Raw genomic sequence first — 17,223 nt, 5'->3', positions numbered from 1 at the left:
GAGGGAAAAGAGGGTGAAGAGAGCAGAAAGACACATGGTTTAGAAGTCGAGAAGGTATGGCATTGAGGGCTGAGCAATTGGAGTTAAGAGCAGCCCAGATGAAACATAGTGGGTAATAACTTGGAATATGGTTAGAATTGTAGGTTCTAGTAGCATATATGGTAGATATGTGAGCCGCTCTAGTGCTGATTAAGGCTTATTTAAATAATAAAGGTAGAACGTTTTTTACTTGGGGACTAAATTGTCAAAGGCAGGATAGAAACTCCATATTGAAATTAAATATTTAATATAACAGGAAATCCACATGTAAAAGCTGGTTAAAATAAAACAAAGGGAACATTCTACTACCCTATCAAATTTTTGTGTAAAAACAATAAATATTTTCTTTGGTCAATTAAAATATATAAGAAAAAATAATACATTGGTTAGGTACGAATATCTGCATCTGACTGTTTCAGCTGATTGTTGAGTCTTTCGAGGGCAGTCAGGATAGGTCCCTTTTTGTGAATGCCCCATAGCCTCAGTAATAGTGTCAGGCCTTGAAACCTTCCTTTGAGCCGGATCCCACTTTGGGTTTGTTGCTGGGCCTTCTTTTCCTCAGGCTCCTCTCCATTTACATCCCTGTAATTCTTTCAGACAGGAAAAATCATGGGTCAGATATGTTACTGTGGGATGGCAACCCTAGCCCTCACTTGATGTCCTTCCTGTCTTCCTGCTGGAGGTGGGCTCTATAAGTTCCCTCTCCCTACTGTCAGGCATTTCATCTAAGGTCCCTCCCTTTGATTCCTGAGAGTCTCTTATCTCCTAGGTGCATTCTGGAGGGTCCCCCAACCTCCTATTTCCTGAGGTTGCCTGTTTCCATTCTTTCTGCTGGCCCTCATGGCTTCAGTGCTTTTCCCTGACCAAATACCAGATCATATTCTCCTCTACTTCCCACTGCCTCCCCTTCAACATAGAAGTCCTTAAAGAAAAAAAAAAAAAAAAAAAAACAGAAAAATCCCTTAAAGAATTTCAGAAAAACACTGCTAAACAGGTAGAAGACCTTAAAGAAGAAACACAAAAATCTGTTGAAGAACTACAGGAAAACAGAACCAAACAGGTGATGGAATTGAATAAAACCATCCAAGATCTAAAAAATGGAAGAAGAAACAATGAAGAAAACCCAAAGGGGGACAACTCTGGAGGTAGATACCCTAGGAAAGATATCAGGAACCATAGGAGTAAGCATCAGCAACAGAATACAAGAGATGGAAGAGAAAATCTCAGGTGCAGAAGATTCCGTAGGAAACATGGACACATCAAAGAACATGCAAAATGCAAAAAGATCCTAATTCAAAACATCCAGGATATCCAGGACACAATGAGAAGACCAAACCTATGGATAATAGGAGTAGATGCGAATGAAAACTTTCAACTTGAAGGGCCAGCAAATATCTTCAACAAAAATTATAGAAAACTTCCCATACCTAAAGAAAGAGGTGCCCGTGAACATAAAAGAATCCTACAGAAGTCCAAATAGACTGGACTAGAAAAGAAATTCCTCCCAACACATAATAATCAGAACAACAAATGTACTAAATAAAGACAGAATATTAAAAGCAGTAAGGGGCAAAGGTCAAGTAACATATAAAGGCAGGCCTATTAGAATTTCTCCAGACTTCGCACCAGAGACTATGAATGCCAGAAGATCCTGGACAGATGTTATACAGAAAATAGGAGAATACAAATGCCAACCCAGGCTACTATAACCAGCAAAACGCTCAATTTCCAAAGATGGAGAAACCAAAGTATTCCATGACAAAACAAAATTCACACAATATCTTTCTGTGAATCCAGCCCTTCAAAGGATATTAAAGAGAAAACACCAACACAAAGTTGGAAACTACACCCTACAAAAAGCAAGAAAATAATCCTTCAACAAACCTAAAAGAAGACAGGCACAAGAAAAGAATCACAGCTTTAACAACAAAAATAACAGGAAGCAACAATTACTTTTTGTTAATTTCTCTTAACATCAATGTATTCAATTCCCCAATAGAAAGACATAGATTAATAGACTGGCTACACAAACAAGACCCAACATTTTGCGGCTTGCAGTAACCTAACTCAGGGACAAAGCCAGACACTACCTCAGAGTAAAAGTCTGGAAAACAATTTTCCAAGGAAATAGTCTGAAGAAACAATCTTGGAGTAGCCATTCTAATATCAAATAAAATTGACTTCCAACCCAAAGTTATCAAAAAAAAAAAAAAAAAAAAAACCAAGGAGCCAAACTTCATACTCACCAAAGTTAAAGTCTACAAAGACAAACTCTTAATTCTAAATATCTATGCTCCAAATGCAAGGGCAGCCACATTCGTTAAAGAAACTTTAGCAAAGCTCAAAGCACACATTGCACCTCACACAATAATAGTGGGAGACTTCAACACCCTACTCTCACCAATGGACAAATTCTGGAAACAGAAACTAAACAGAGACACATGGACACTAATGGAAGTTATGAAACAAATGGATTCAACATATATCTACAGAACATTTTATCAAAAAAAAAAAGATATACCTTTTTCTCATCACCTCATGGTACCTCCTCCAAAATTGACCATATAATTGGTCACAAAATAGGCCTCAACAGATAAAAAAATATTGAAATTATCCATTCACTCTATCAAATCACCACGGACAAAGGTTGATCTTTAATAATAACATAAATAATAGAAACCCAACATTCACGTGGAAACTGGACAATGCTACTCAATGATACCTTGGTCAAGGAAGAAAGAAAGAAAGAAATTAAAGAATTTTTAGAGTTTAATGAAAATGAAGCCAACATACCCAAAATTATTAAACACAATTAAAGCAGCCCTAAGAGGAAAACTCATAGTCCTGAGTACCTCCATAAAGAAACTAGAGAGAGCATACACTAGCAGCCTGTCAGCATATATAGAAGCTCTAGAATGAAAAGAAGCAAATTCACCCAAGAGGAGCAGATGGCAGGAAATAATCAAACTGAGGGCAGAAATCAACCAAGTGGAAACAAAAAGAACTATTCAAAGAATCAACCAAACCAGGAGCTGGTTCTTTGAGAAAATCAGCAAGATAGATAAACCCTTAGCCAGACTAACTAGAGGGCACAGGGACAGTATTCTAATGACCAAAATCAAAAATGAAAAAGGAGACATAAAAACAGATCCTGAGAAAATCCAAAATATCATCAGATCCTACTATAAAAGTCTGTACTCAACAAAACTGGAAAACCTGGATGAAATGGATAACTTCCTATAAAGATACCAGGTACTAGAGTTAAATCAGGATCAGATTAACAATCTTAACAGTCCCATTTCCCCTTAAAAAAAAATAGAAGCAGTCATTAATAGTCTCCCAACCAAAAAAAATCTCAGGACCAGATGGGTTTAATGCAGAGTTATATCAGACCTTCAAAGAAGACCTAATTCCAACTCTCCTCAAACTATTCAGCAAAATAGAAACAGAAGGTGCCCAAATCATTCTTTGAAGCCACAATTACTCTGATACCTAAGCCACACAAAGGTCCAACAAAGAAAGAGAACTTCAGACCAATTTCCCTTATGAATATCGATGCAAAAATACTCAATAAAATTCTCGCTAACCGAATGCAAGAACACATTAAAACAATCATCCATCCTGACCAAGTAGGTTTTATTCCAGGGATGGAGGGATGGTTTAATGTATAGAAATCCATTAATGTAATCCAGTATATAAACAAACTCAAAGACAAAAACCACATGATCATCTCCTTAGACACAGAGAAAGCATTTGACAAAATCCAACACCCATTCATGATAAAAGTCTTGGAAAGATCAGGAATTCAAGGCCCATACATAAACATAAAAAAGCAATATACAGAAAACCAGTAGTCAACATCAAAGTAAATGGAGAGAAGCTGGAAGCAAACCCACTAAAATCAGGGACTAGACAAGGCTGCCCACTCTCTCCCTACCTATTCAATATGGTACTTGAAGTCCTAGCCAGAGCAATTGGACAACAAAAAGAGATTAAGGGAATACAAATTGTAAAGGAAGAAGTCAAAATTTCACTATTTGCAGATGATATCATAAAAATATAAGTGACCATAAAAATACCACCAGAGAACTCATAAACCTGAAAAACAGCTTCAGGGAAGTAGCTGGATATAAATTAACTCAAACAAATAAGTGGCCTTTCTCTATACAAAGGATAAATAGGATGTGAAAGAAATTAGGGAAACCACACCCTTCACAATAGTCACAAAAAATATAAAATACCTTGGTGTGACTTTAAGTAAGGAAGTGAAAGATCTATATGACAAGAACTTCAAGTCTCTGAATAAAGAAATTGAAGATCTCAGAAGATGGAAGGATCTCCCATGCTCATAGATTGGCAGGATTAATATAGTAAAAATGGCTATCCTGCCGAAAGCAATAAACAGATTCAATGCAATCTCCATCAAAATTCCTACTCAATTCTTCACTGAGTTAGAAAGGGCAATTTGCAAATTCATCTGGAATAAAAAAAAAAAACCTACAATAACAAAAGCTATTCTCAACAATAAAAGAACCTCTGGTGGAATCACCATGCCTGATCTAAAGCTACACTACAGAGCAATTGTGACCAAAAAAAAAACAAAAAAAAAAACAAAAAAAAACAAAAAAACAAAAAAACAAACAAACAAACAAACAAAAACTGCATGGTACTGGTACAGCAACAGACAGGTAGATCAATGGAATAGAATTGAAGACCCAGAAATGAACCCACACACCTATTGTCATTTGATCTTTGACAAGGGAGCTAAAACCATCCAGTGGAAAAAAGATAGCATTTTCAACAAATGGTGCTGGCACAACTGGCTATTATCATGTAAAAGAATTCGAATTGATCCATTCTTATCTCCTTGTACAATGCTCAAGTCTAAGTTGATCAAAGACCTCCATATAAAACCAGAGACACTGAAATTTACAGAGGAATAAGTAGGGAAAACCTCGAAGATATGGGCACAGGGGAAAAATTCCTGAACAGAACAGCAATGGTGCTGTAAGATCAAGAATTGACAAATGGGACCTCATAAAATGGCAAAGGTTCTGTAAGGCAAAAGATACTGTCAATAAGACAAAAAGGACAACAGATTGGCAAAAGATTTTTACCAATCAAATCTGATAAGGGACTCATATCCAATATATACAAAGAGCTCAAGAAGCTGGACTCCAGAAATTCAAATAACCCCATTTAAAAATGGTGTACAGAGCTAAACAAAGAATTCTCAACTGAGAAATACCAAAGGGCTGAGAAACACTTGAAAATATGCTCAACATCCTTAATCATCAGGGAAATGCAAATCAAAATAACCCTGAGATTCCACTTCACACCAGTCAGAATGGCTAAGATAAAAAATTCAGGTGACAGCAGATGCTGGCGAGGATGTGGAGAAAGAGGAACACTCCTCCATTCCTGCTGGGATTGCAAGCATATACAACCATTCTGGAAATCAGTCTGGTGGTTCCCCAGAAAATTGGACATAGTACTACAGGAAAATCCAGCAATACCTCTCTTGGGCATATACTCAGAAGAGGTTGCAACTGCTAATAAGGACACATGCTCCACTATGTTCATAGAAACCTTATTTATAGTAGCCAGAAGCTAGAAAGAACCCAGATGTCCCTCAACAGAGGAATGGATACAGAAAAATGTGGTATATTTACACAATGGAGTACTATTTGGCTATTAAAAACAATGAATTTATGAAATTCTTGGGCAAATGGATTTATCTGGAGGATATCATCCTGAGTGAGGTAACCCAATCACAAAAGAAGTCACTTGATATGCACTCACTGATAAGTGAATATTAGCCCAGAAACTTAGAATTCTCAAGATACAATTTTGCAAGACACAAAAAAAAAAAAATCAAGAAGAAGGAAGACCAATGCGTGGATATTTCATTCTTCCTTAGAATAGGGAACAAAATACCCATGGAAGGTGTTATAGAGACAAATCTTGGAGCTAAGAGGAAAGGATGGACCATGCAGAGACTGCCCCACCTGGGGGTCCATCCCATAATCAGCCACCAAATGCAGACACTATTGAATATGCCAGCAAGATTTTGCTGAAAGGACCCTGTGTTAGGCTAGGCCAGTGTGAGGTTAGGCCAGTGCCTGGCAAACATAGAAGTGGATGCTCACAGACAGCTATTGGATGGAACACAGGGCCCCCAATGGTGGAGCTAGAGAAAGTACCCAAGGAGCTGAAGGGGTCTGCAGCCCTACAGGTAGAACAACAATATGAACTAACAAGTACACCCATAACTCCTGTCTCTAGCTGCATATGTAGTAGAAGATGGCCTAGTCGGCCATCATTTGGAAGAGAGGCTCCTTGATCTTGCAAACTTTATATGCCCCAGTACAGGGGAATGCCAGGTCCAAGAATTAGGAATGGGTGAGCAGGGTGGGGAGAGGGTATAGGGGACTTTCAGGATAGCATTCAAAATGTAAATGAAGAAAATATCTAATAAAAATTGAAAAAAATGAAAATAATACAGTAGGTGTAAGTATAAATATGAAACCTTTTTCACAAGAGCAACAACTTCAGAAGGTGTATATAATGTTTATACAATGAATAACTTTTTTCACTCATATATAATTGACCCTTTTAAAAAGGACTACAGTACTTCAATAATAGCATTATCATTAAGAAACATACCCTGTTTCTTCCCAAATTATATGAAGAATATACATCCATAAAAACATAAAGCACATTATTCTTACTTACATTATATGTTTAGCTTTTTGAAAATATTTGATAAAATATATGGCCTTGATACATGCAGTACAGAACTTATTTATGTGGAAAAGGTACTTGTATTTATCCCAATAATTTTCTCTTCTTAATTCAAACATAAAGGTTAAGCACTTATGAATAAATTAGACAAGGAAGAGTAACATCCTGCTCATCATATTTCTCAAGAAGAGTTTATGTAACACTTCCAAAGTAGAAATGAACAATTTTTAAGCTAGAGATTCTAGGAAGCATTTATGAAGTGTAACCATGTATTTCATTTGGTTCTTGATGTAATGTATAAGTGGTAATTGACTTGCATAGCTAGCATTAACTATCTGTAATTATTTATCCAGAATTTACCCTTCTTGTTATCATTTTCTTGAACTGTTTAGGTAGCTCAGCGCTTACAGACCAAAGCCCAGTGTATTATTTACATATCAGTTCAGTGATTACCCCAAGTTTCCTTTTTATTATGCCATGAATCAGCATTTTATGATTTGAGTCCCTTGATTCTTAGAAAACAACAAGTACATTGTTTTTCCATAGCAAATAAACTCAGAGATCTGCCCACCTTTTCAAGCACAAACAATAAGTTTAGCTGGGTGAGATCCTATCCTAAGATTGCCATTTCCACCACACCTGTAACCAAGCATGCTGTGTTCCAGGCTGAATTTTAACTCAGGAATCTGCCTGCTTCATGAGCACAAACAATGAACTTAGCTGGGTGGGATCCCATCTTAAGATCACTACTCCTTCGTTTCCTGTTACTCCTTTTTAGTCATGAGCCTTATTTTTGAACTATTGTCTTCCCTTTACTAACTTGTTAATACAGCTATATCTGTTTGTTCAGGTTCATAAAGGCCCCTACACATTTCATATTTCACCCTTATATTTTGCATAGTCAGGAAATAGATATTCTTGAACTCATATTTTCCCAGTTTTTTCCCCACAGCCTTAAAGGCTGTTCTGGAGGTCACAGTGTTTACCATTTTGCTGAGGAACAGATTCTCACTTCCAAGGTTCATGCTATGTCTAATTATCATGGTGTCATAAACCTTAATGGAGAGAGCATTCCCTGAATGAGAAACAAGAAAATATGGAAATTATTACGTAAACATGCTCCAAGGCCTCAGCAACCATCAGCACTCATGGAGACCCACATCCTGGCTCAGCACCATGGTTTGGTAAAGCACATCATGCTTTCTTTTCCATGGCCATTCAGGGCTCAGAATCTTAACATCTTTAATATGGCAAAAGTGAAATATATGAAACTCTTTCCTTCAAAAGTATTAAAATGTCTGCTATATAGAGAAAAAATAGTTCCTAATTAGCAAAATAGAAATATGTCTTAAAAGTTAGCATAATGAAAACTATATTTGATTTATTGAAACATTAGCAAAACAGCATATTTTGCTTTAAAAGTAGGTTAACATAACCAGAAAAACAAATCAGTAAGTTAAAACAAGTAGCCTGGTCAACAAATTAGATCAGTAGATCAAAATACATTCACCACTTGAATGTAAGACTCATGTCAAGTGTTTATATATAATTTATATTATTCCTCCTTTATCCTTGGAGAATCCTAATAATAACTTAAGAGAGATTAAGTATGTTACTACCAGCCTAATAATAGAACCACATAGCTAAACAAGGTAAAATTAAGTTAATCAATTTAATGTAAACCTTAAGATAAATTTGTGGCATAGCAGTGGTATTTAAGTTTCTTGTAATGGCCCAGTAAATGTTTTCAAACCTTGGTGTGCAACCAAATATAAATATAATATATAAATACATATCTCAAACAATTATTTTAGGGTTTCTTGACACATTGAATAATTTTCATGTAAACTAAATAAATTACAATTCCCTACCCCAATAAAAAATTATATGTTTATATACCTTGTAAACAAGATAAAACAAAATAATTTTGTAATCATGTGCCCAAACAGTAGCAAAAAAAATGTATGCCAACCATTGTTTTAAAATATAATTATATTATCACATTTTCTTAAACAATGTCTTTTCATTGTTAGACAAAATGCATATTTATGTATTATTATTTAGTGCATCATGTGAAAGTTGAGCATCATCCTCATGACCATTAAACATCTCAGTAAGTAGAAACACAACCAATTTTAACACATACCAATTAACTTGACTCCTGATAGCACAATAAAATTATGTGGATAGTTAACTGATTACCTAACTGATAGATGGTAGGTGAGAGAAGCTTTAGAGATAGCTCAACAGGTATGATCACTTATTGTAGACACAGCATAGAACCCACATATGATACCCCTGCCTGGTCAGATCACTCTACCTGAGCTACAACCAACCACTGGGCTTTTACCATGACTTCATCTATCAACCTCCAATCACAGATTCCTTGTGTGTCACAACCTTTCCCCACTCTGCCAAACCTCCCACTTCCTTATCCTGGATCTAAACTGATGAGACTCCCTACTGTCCCCCATTCAACCATTCTCCTAAAATTTCAAGATCTATCCAAGGTCCCACCATTTTGTGTACCATCTAATCTGACCTCCCCTCTCTGGGCAACAAATGATCTCTAGGCTTCTACCTAGACATTCCCTATTTTTCCCCCACTTATCCAAATGTATGTGTCTGCTTGTTTGTACATACATATGTAGATATATGTGTATGTAAGCATGCATGAATACTTGTGGAATGTATGAAACATTTTGTTGGGCCCAACAAAATTGGAATATATTGATGAGTAAATGAGAATATCAATATAAATGTAATGTATATATGTATGTATGAATCTATATATGTCTATGCATATTTGACTATATAAAGCATATTAACTCTTTTCTTTCCTTTCCTCCCTGGTTCCCAAAGTGTTAACCAGCCTATCCAAAGAGGCTTCTGGCTGCCTGGACAGAAGAAGGAATGATAGAAATAAATTTTTTCTTATTTCCACACTGCTAGGCAAACAGGTGTTAGTTGTCCAAGCCAGTGGTTTTTAATCATAGAATAAGCAAGAAAATTTTTAGGATTTTTTTTAGAAGTTATCAGCAAGCATTCAGTATAGTTACAGAGCTAGAAGGCCAGAGACCATCAGTTTTAAAACTACCTCTATATCAAATCCTGTATCTTGCTTCAAACCATTTCAGGATGAGCTGTCCTGAGCATTGAGGCCATTTTGATGTTTATGAGCCATGCTACCATGGGGGCAGGGGAAGGATATATCAACATGGATGTCCTGTGTTGCCACTTAGGATCATGGCAATGTTCGGATCCATGCTGCCACCAAGGACCACATCTGGATTTGAATTCCAATTGCAGTCCAGGTTTGTGTTGATGTTCATGGCCCATGAAGCCACAAGAAGCCACATGGATATTCATGATCATTTGATCTGCAGCCTAATGTCATGTTGATTTCCATGGGCCATGCTGTCGCTGAGGGCCATATTGATGTGGGTGTCCTGTAGTGCCTCCAAAACTTGAATGTATTCATGGTTCTACTGTAGCTGTAAGACTGTATTCCTCATCTTTGATGTAATCAGCACCATGTTGGAGCTCATGATTGGTGCTCCTGCTAACTATAAACAGCAAGGAAGCTACTTTTGCAGTGATATTGATGATGTCAGACACATGGTTGGCAGAATGAAGAACATGGAAGGCAAAACCTTTGAAGTGGGCAAAACCTTTGCCCACTTCAACCCCCACCACAACACCAAAAAGTAGCAGCCTCAACAGGAGTCCATTAAAGAGAACTCTTTAAAACTGTGATTAAAATGCTGAAGTGTTGCTCTCCACAACTGGTTGCTATTGGCAGAAGTGTGGGAGAGAAACAACTCAGTTCTACTTAAGGGCCAGGACATCAAGAACTTGACTCTGCTCCAGTAATTATATAGATAACACAATTGGACCTTTTCATTTTCTTTTTTTCTCTCTCTTCTGGGAGGAATGGGGGAGATTGGGCTGAGGAGAGCACATGGATTGGCAGTTGCCTATGGAAAGACTGGGAAGTGAGAGTGATTGAGGTGCATTACATGAAATTCCCAAAGGATCAATAAAAATGCTATGATGACTTGGTTGCTTCGTCCTGCAACATTTCCTGAAGCAACAAACATTCAATTTATTGGACTAAATAAAATTTTTCTCTGTGACCTGTATTTCAATGATGTGTTGAATATACTAAATAAAAATATAGTTGTGTTAACTAACTGAAAAATGGAAATGTTCAATAATTCCCACCAGAAAAATTAGATGTTTGAGGGGAAGAAAATGATAACTAACATTATTTAGTTATTACTCAATGTTTATAAACAATAGACAATTTGACTCCTTAAATTTTTATAACAATTTGTTAGTTAAAAGTAAAAAGGGTCTGAAGAGATGTCTTAGAGGTTATGGTTTCTTTTCCAAATGACCCAAATTCAATTCCCACCACACATGTGATGACTGAAGTCAATGGAAACTCCTGTTCCTGGGGATAAAATGTTTTCTTCTGGCTTCTATGCACACTGCCCACATGTGTTGCACGGACAACATGCAAACAAAACATACATATGCATACAAATAAACAAATATTTAAGTACAATTAATGATAGGTGAAATGTTTCAAAAGTTAAAAGCACTTATTGCTCTTGCAAAAGACCAAGATTTTGTTTCTGACATCCACATGGTGATCCACTACTATCTATAACTCTATTGCCAGAAGATTGAACAACATTTATGAACATTGCAAATAGCAAGAAGATACAGTCACACATGTACACCAAGTACAATGGAGAAAATAGTTACATGCAGGCAAATCCTCATGCTCATAAATAAAAATTTAAAACTTCTTAAAATAATAAAACATAATTGGAAAAATTGCAGATCTGTAACTACATGATAAATATATAACAGAAAAAATAGATAATACAGATATAAGCAAATATAAATATAAACATGCATGTAAACATAGATATTGAAACAAGTAACACAGTAATAGATGTGAAGTTACTTCAGATAGCATACCAAAAATATAGTCTTTTAAATTTTTTTAGTCTTGTGAAGATTATATGCACCAGTACAGGGGAATGCCAGGGCCAGGAAGTGGGAGTGGGTGGACTGGGGAGCAGGGCGGGGAGGGAAGATATAGGGGATTTCAGAGAGGAAACTATAGATAGCATTTGAAATGTAAATGAAGAAAATATCTAATAAATTTTTTTAAAATATTTTTAATTGCAAATTTTAATTTAAAGTGTATATACTGAGCAGGCGGTCTGACTCCCTGTGTCCCCCGCCTGCGGTAACTGTCTGGAAGATGGCAGATGGAAATCCTAATGACAGTCTTCACATTTGTCTCCATCTGTACAGTGGGCGCCAATGCCTCGAAATTAGAGAAAGAGATTGGTCCAGAACAGTTTCTGGTCAGCAAGCACTATTTCGGATTAGTCAGTTTGAGGAACACCTGATATTGCAACTCAGTTCTTACAAGCACTTTATTTTTGTTGTCCATTTCAGGAAAAAGTTCTAGTATACAAAAGTCAGCCCAGAAAAAAAGGAGAATCTTCTCACCTGCCTGGCAGACCTCTTCCACAACATAGCCGTCCAGAAGGAAGGTCGGCATGATCCCGCCCAAGAAGTTTATCACAAGATTGCAGAAAGAAAACAAGTTGTTTGACAGCTACATGCAACAAGGTGTCCATGAATTCTTAAGTTACCTACTCAATACAATTGCTGATATTCTACAATAAGAAAGAAAACAGGGGAAGCAAAATGGACGATTAGGGAACGGAGACCCATGGACAGCAAGGATAACAACAGCACTACCAGACCCAACGTAGGTCCACGAAATTTTTCATGGAACATTAACTAATGAAACCAAGTGTCTTACTTGTGCTTACTATAAGCAGCAAAGATGAATATTTGGGTTTTTTTTTTTTAGACTTTTCTGTTGACATGGAACAAAACACATCAATTACTCACTGTTTAAGAGGATTCAGTAACACAGAAACTGTGCTGTGAATATAAATACTACTGTAAAGAGTGCCTGAGCAAGCAGAAAGCACACACATGCCTGGAAGTTAAGAAACTACCCATGATCCTGCCTCTGCACCTGAAGAGATTTAAATATATGGACCAAATTCATCGATATAGAAAGCTTTCTTACCGGGTGCTGTTTCCTTTAGAACTCCGTCTGTTTAACATTTCAGGAGACACAACCAACCCTGACAGAATGTATGACCTGGTCGCTGTTGAGGTTCACTGCGGAAGTGGTCCCAACTGAGGCCATTATATTGCAATAGTTAAGAGTCATGATTTCTGGTTGTTATGTGATGACAACATTGTAGAGTAGATGCACAAGCTATTGAAGACTTCTACAGATTGACATCTGATATCTCCAAGAACTCAGAGTCTGGGTACAACCTTTTCTATCAGTTTCTGGACTGAAAGGAGCCACAGTGGAAAGAAGCTTCTGCATGCTTCTCTGGTTGTTTCAGAAAGGATCCAACTGATGCTCAAGAAGAGACAGAGAGACAGACTCAGGACAATCCGCGCAGTAGCTCACTTTGCATACAATAAGGCAAAGACTGTGGATTAACAAGCTCTTCTGGTCACAGTAGTTGAATTTTTTGCTCAGGAATCACACTGTGTGTGCAGTTCCACACATGGAAGTAAAATCAGAGGTACCAGCTGCCAGCTGTAGACATGTTTTCGTTTGTAATTGCACCAATGATGATTTGAGTTCCTCTGGAGGGCAGTGAAAGAATTCGACTATGGTAGGCTGATTGAGCACACTGCACTGTGCAACAGCGCATGGGATGCATACACTGTGCATGGGAGCAGTGGCAGTCTTGTCAAGCATCCCAGAAAATATCTTTGGGCCCAACACTTGCAGTTGTCTTTCTAATGCACAGAGCAGACACAGAGCCCAGTGTCAGGAGGTCAAAGATACCCTGCTTCTCTGAAGAAGCATGTGTTCATATTCAGTGTATGTATATGTTGTTCAACTGGTCAAAACTGGCTTCTTGATTCCCCAAGGGGAATGATTGGCCTTGCAATGATCTTTTTTCCATATTTATTTTACTTAAACTGGTTGAGGCCAAGCATTGTGTAAAGTGCTGGTGACTCTACCAGCAAGTCTTAGCATATTTTATTAGTTTGTCAGCTTAAGTACATTCTTTCACTTTGAAATTTGCTGATTTGTGGGTCCACATAAAAATTTTTAACAAATCCTTAGTTCTGAAGATAACATAAGCTTTGGATAAATGACAAAGAAATCAAACACAAACCAACTAACAAATTTCATCTCTACTGGCTAGATTTCATAATGGAAAAGGTGCTTTAAGTCTAATTATTATAAAATAAAGCATCAGTTGTCTTACCCAAATTTGGATCTAGCATACCTCAATACTTACTTCCAGGCAAGAAGACATTGGTAGGACTATTATAGAGTCACTAACCATTTTATGATTGGATTTCATACCTGCTCCCCAAAAGAAACTTTCATGTTTGTTATTGCAATACAGGTCAAATGCCCATAACTGTGATAAAAACACTTACTACAACAAATTTGGGACAAAATGGCATTTATTTCATCTTACAATATACAGTAATCAAGAAAACCCAGAACAGGACTCAAGTCAGGAACCCAGAGTTAGGAAATGAAGCAGAAACCATAGAGAAAAACTACCTATTGGCTTGCTCCTCAGAGATTTCTTATCTTAATTCCTTATACAACCCAGGATTACAAGCTCAGTGGTGGTACTTCCCATTGTGAGCTACAAATACCTACATCAAAAATTAATCAATAAAACACCTGGTGAGTCTTCCTGAAGCTCTATCCATGGTATCTTCCAACCTATGAGATCTCACCAAGGTCCCACATTTAGTTCCTCAATCAAATTTGGCTTCTAGAAAGTTATACCTTACCTTTTCTCCAACAGAAAGACCCTTTAATACAACATGCAATCTATCCACATAGGTGTATATACCTTCACACTGTGGGAAATACATCCTGCTCAAAGGTCAAGGATAATATGTACACCTGACTTCATTACCCCAAGTTATTTCCAACCTGTAGGCCCAGCTTGCCCATGTGTCTGCTATTCTACTCCAATCTGCTTTGTCTATATCAAACTTAGCGCTAATAAAGGAAGTGCATATACCCAGACTTTATCACAAAATACCAACAATCTGACAAATTAGGCCACTATCGTCTCTCCAAAATGTACTAGTACTATAGAAATGTTTGCCAAATAAGATTATTTAGCTAGGCATCAGAAGACAGAATTTAAAGGAACAATCATAAATGTGATCAAAGAATACAAATAATTTAAAGAAACACAAAGAAATAGAACAATGAAATTAAAGAGAATGGTCTTGTTAGCAGTGGGAGGGGAGGCCCTTGGTTCTGGGAAGGCTTGATGAACCATTGTAGGGGAATGCCAGGGTGGGGAAGCAGGAGTGAGAGGGTGGCTGAATTAGTGAAGGAGCACATTTATAGAAGCAGAGGGAGGGAGGCTGTGATAGGGAGTTTCTGGAAGGGAAACCAGGAAAGGAGGTAACATTTCAAATATAAATAAATAAAATATCCAATAAAAATATTTTTTAAAAAAGAAATTAAACAGAAAGAACTCAGGCAGAACAAATGACTAAGTGATAACCAAGAAATACATCAATAAAACTAATAGAAATGGCAACAAAAATGATCTACAGCTTTAGAGCTGATTTCCCAATGAAAAATTTCAGTCAGAAGAGTAGTGAACAATGCATTTCCAAGTCCTTAAAGGCTTTGATGACCAATTTAGTATATATACCCACAAAAACTATGTCATATATAAAGGATAAAGGAAAATGTTCTACACTGTAAACAACCAACAAACCAAACCTAAGGAAAACATGAGAAACAATATTACAGGTTAAAGATACAAATAAGTATAGCCAAGACAAAAAATCAACAACAGGATGACTACAATCAACACACATTTCAATAATAAATTTAAACACAAATAACTTCAATTCACTAACCAAAAGACACAGGCCAACTGCATGAATCAAGGATCTACAAGGAGTACATCTTAGCTTGAGAAGTCTTGCATCATTCTCTCTGTGAACATATCCGAAGATGTAAAACTTTTCTTAGAGCTCCTTTGACTTCTGTGTTTCTCAGACTGTAGATAATGGGGTTTAACATGGGAGTAATGACCCCATACAACATAGAGATGAGTCTGTCTCTACCAGGAGAGTGTTGACTGGAGGTTGGGCGAATATAGGTAAATATAGTGGTGCCATAGAACAAGAAGACTACAAGAAGATGGGAAGCACATGTGGAGAAAGCTTTGCGCTTTCCTTCAGCTGACCGGATCTTTAGGATGGTGGAGACAATGTATATGTAGGAGATCAGAGTGATCAGAAAAGCACCAACCCCACAGATACCTCCTATCACTAAAACAAGCATTTCTGCCATATAGGTAGATGAGCATGACAGGGCCACCACAGGTGGAATATCACAGTAGTACTGATTAACTCTATTAGAATTGCAGAAAGACAGGCTAAAGGTGGACATTGTGTGGACAAAGGAGTTCAGAAACCCAGCTGCCCAAGTCCCAAACAACAGCTGCACACAGCGAACCTTGGTCATAATGAGAGAGTAACGTAGAGGAAAGCATATGGCCACATACCGGTCATAAGCCATCACAGCCAGCAAGAAGACTTCAGTCCCAGCTAGAGCCACCAGGAAATAGAGCTGTAAAGCACACCCAACAAAGGAAATGCTGTGATCCTCAGTCAAGAGATTCTTAAGCATCTTGGGGACAGTAGCTGATGGGCAGAATATGTCCAGTAAGGACAGATTTGCCAACAGGTAATACATGGGAGTTTGAAGCTTTTTCTCAGTCACAATGGCCAAGAGGATGAGCCCATTTCCCAGTAAAGTGATCTGATAGATGATGACAAAGGCCACAAAGAGTGGATAGCGCACTTCAGGGAGGTCAGAGAGCCCTATGAGGATGAACTGAGTCACTGTGGTAAGATTGTAGACGTCCATCTCCTTTATCCACAGGATGTGTCTAATTGAAATGAGAGCACAGAATACAGATTAGACTGATAAAGCAGGGATCCTGCTTGTGAGAAACTGGGAATATATCAGAACATGGTTGAAGGTGGTATGTGTTACCTCTATCTTAATTATTATTATCGCATAGCGTTGGATCATGAAATTTTTATATGTTTTGGATTCTATTTACAAGTACATTATATACATTGTTAAGAAATATTGGTCTGTAATTCCCTTTGTTGAATCCTCAAGTGGTTTGAGGGGCCTCATAGCATGAATTGGGCAATGTTCTTCCTGTTTCTATTTTGTAGAATAATTTCAGAGATATTGGCATTGAATCCTCTTTAAATGTCTGGGAGAATTCTATACTAAAATCTTCTGGCCCTAGGCATTTTCATTGTTGTTGTTATTGCTGGGGAACT

At 37.3% G+C, this 17,223-nt stretch overlaps 1 protein-coding gene and 1 pseudogene across 1 annotated transcript; one reads left to right on the top strand and one right to left on the bottom strand.

Moving 5' to 3' along the window:
* Gm18560 (predicted gene, 18560) lies at positions 12,084-13,182 on the top strand (annotated as a pseudogene).
* Olfr290 (olfactory receptor 290) lies at positions 15,845-16,792 on the bottom strand. The gene has a single exon (NM_146416.2). The coding sequence runs from the start codon at positions 16,790-16,792 to the stop codon at positions 15,845-15,847; it is 948 nt and encodes a 315-aa protein (NP_666528.2).
* Between the last annotated feature and the right edge of the window lie 431 nt (positions 16,793-17,223).

The sequence above is a fragment of the Mus musculus genome, chromosome 7 (genome assembly GCF_000001635.26).
Source record: "Mus musculus strain C57BL/6J chromosome 7, GRCm38.p6 C57BL/6J".
Classification (NCBI taxonomy): Eukaryota; Metazoa; Chordata; class Mammalia; order Rodentia; family Muridae; genus Mus; species Mus musculus.
This window is presented reverse-complemented; position numbering and strand designations above follow the sequence as displayed.

Coding starts and splice junctions, on each gene's coding strand:
- Olfr290 (NM_146416.2), bottom strand. CDS start 16,792: ATGGACGTCTACAATCTTACCACAGTGACTCAGTTCATCCTCATAGGG.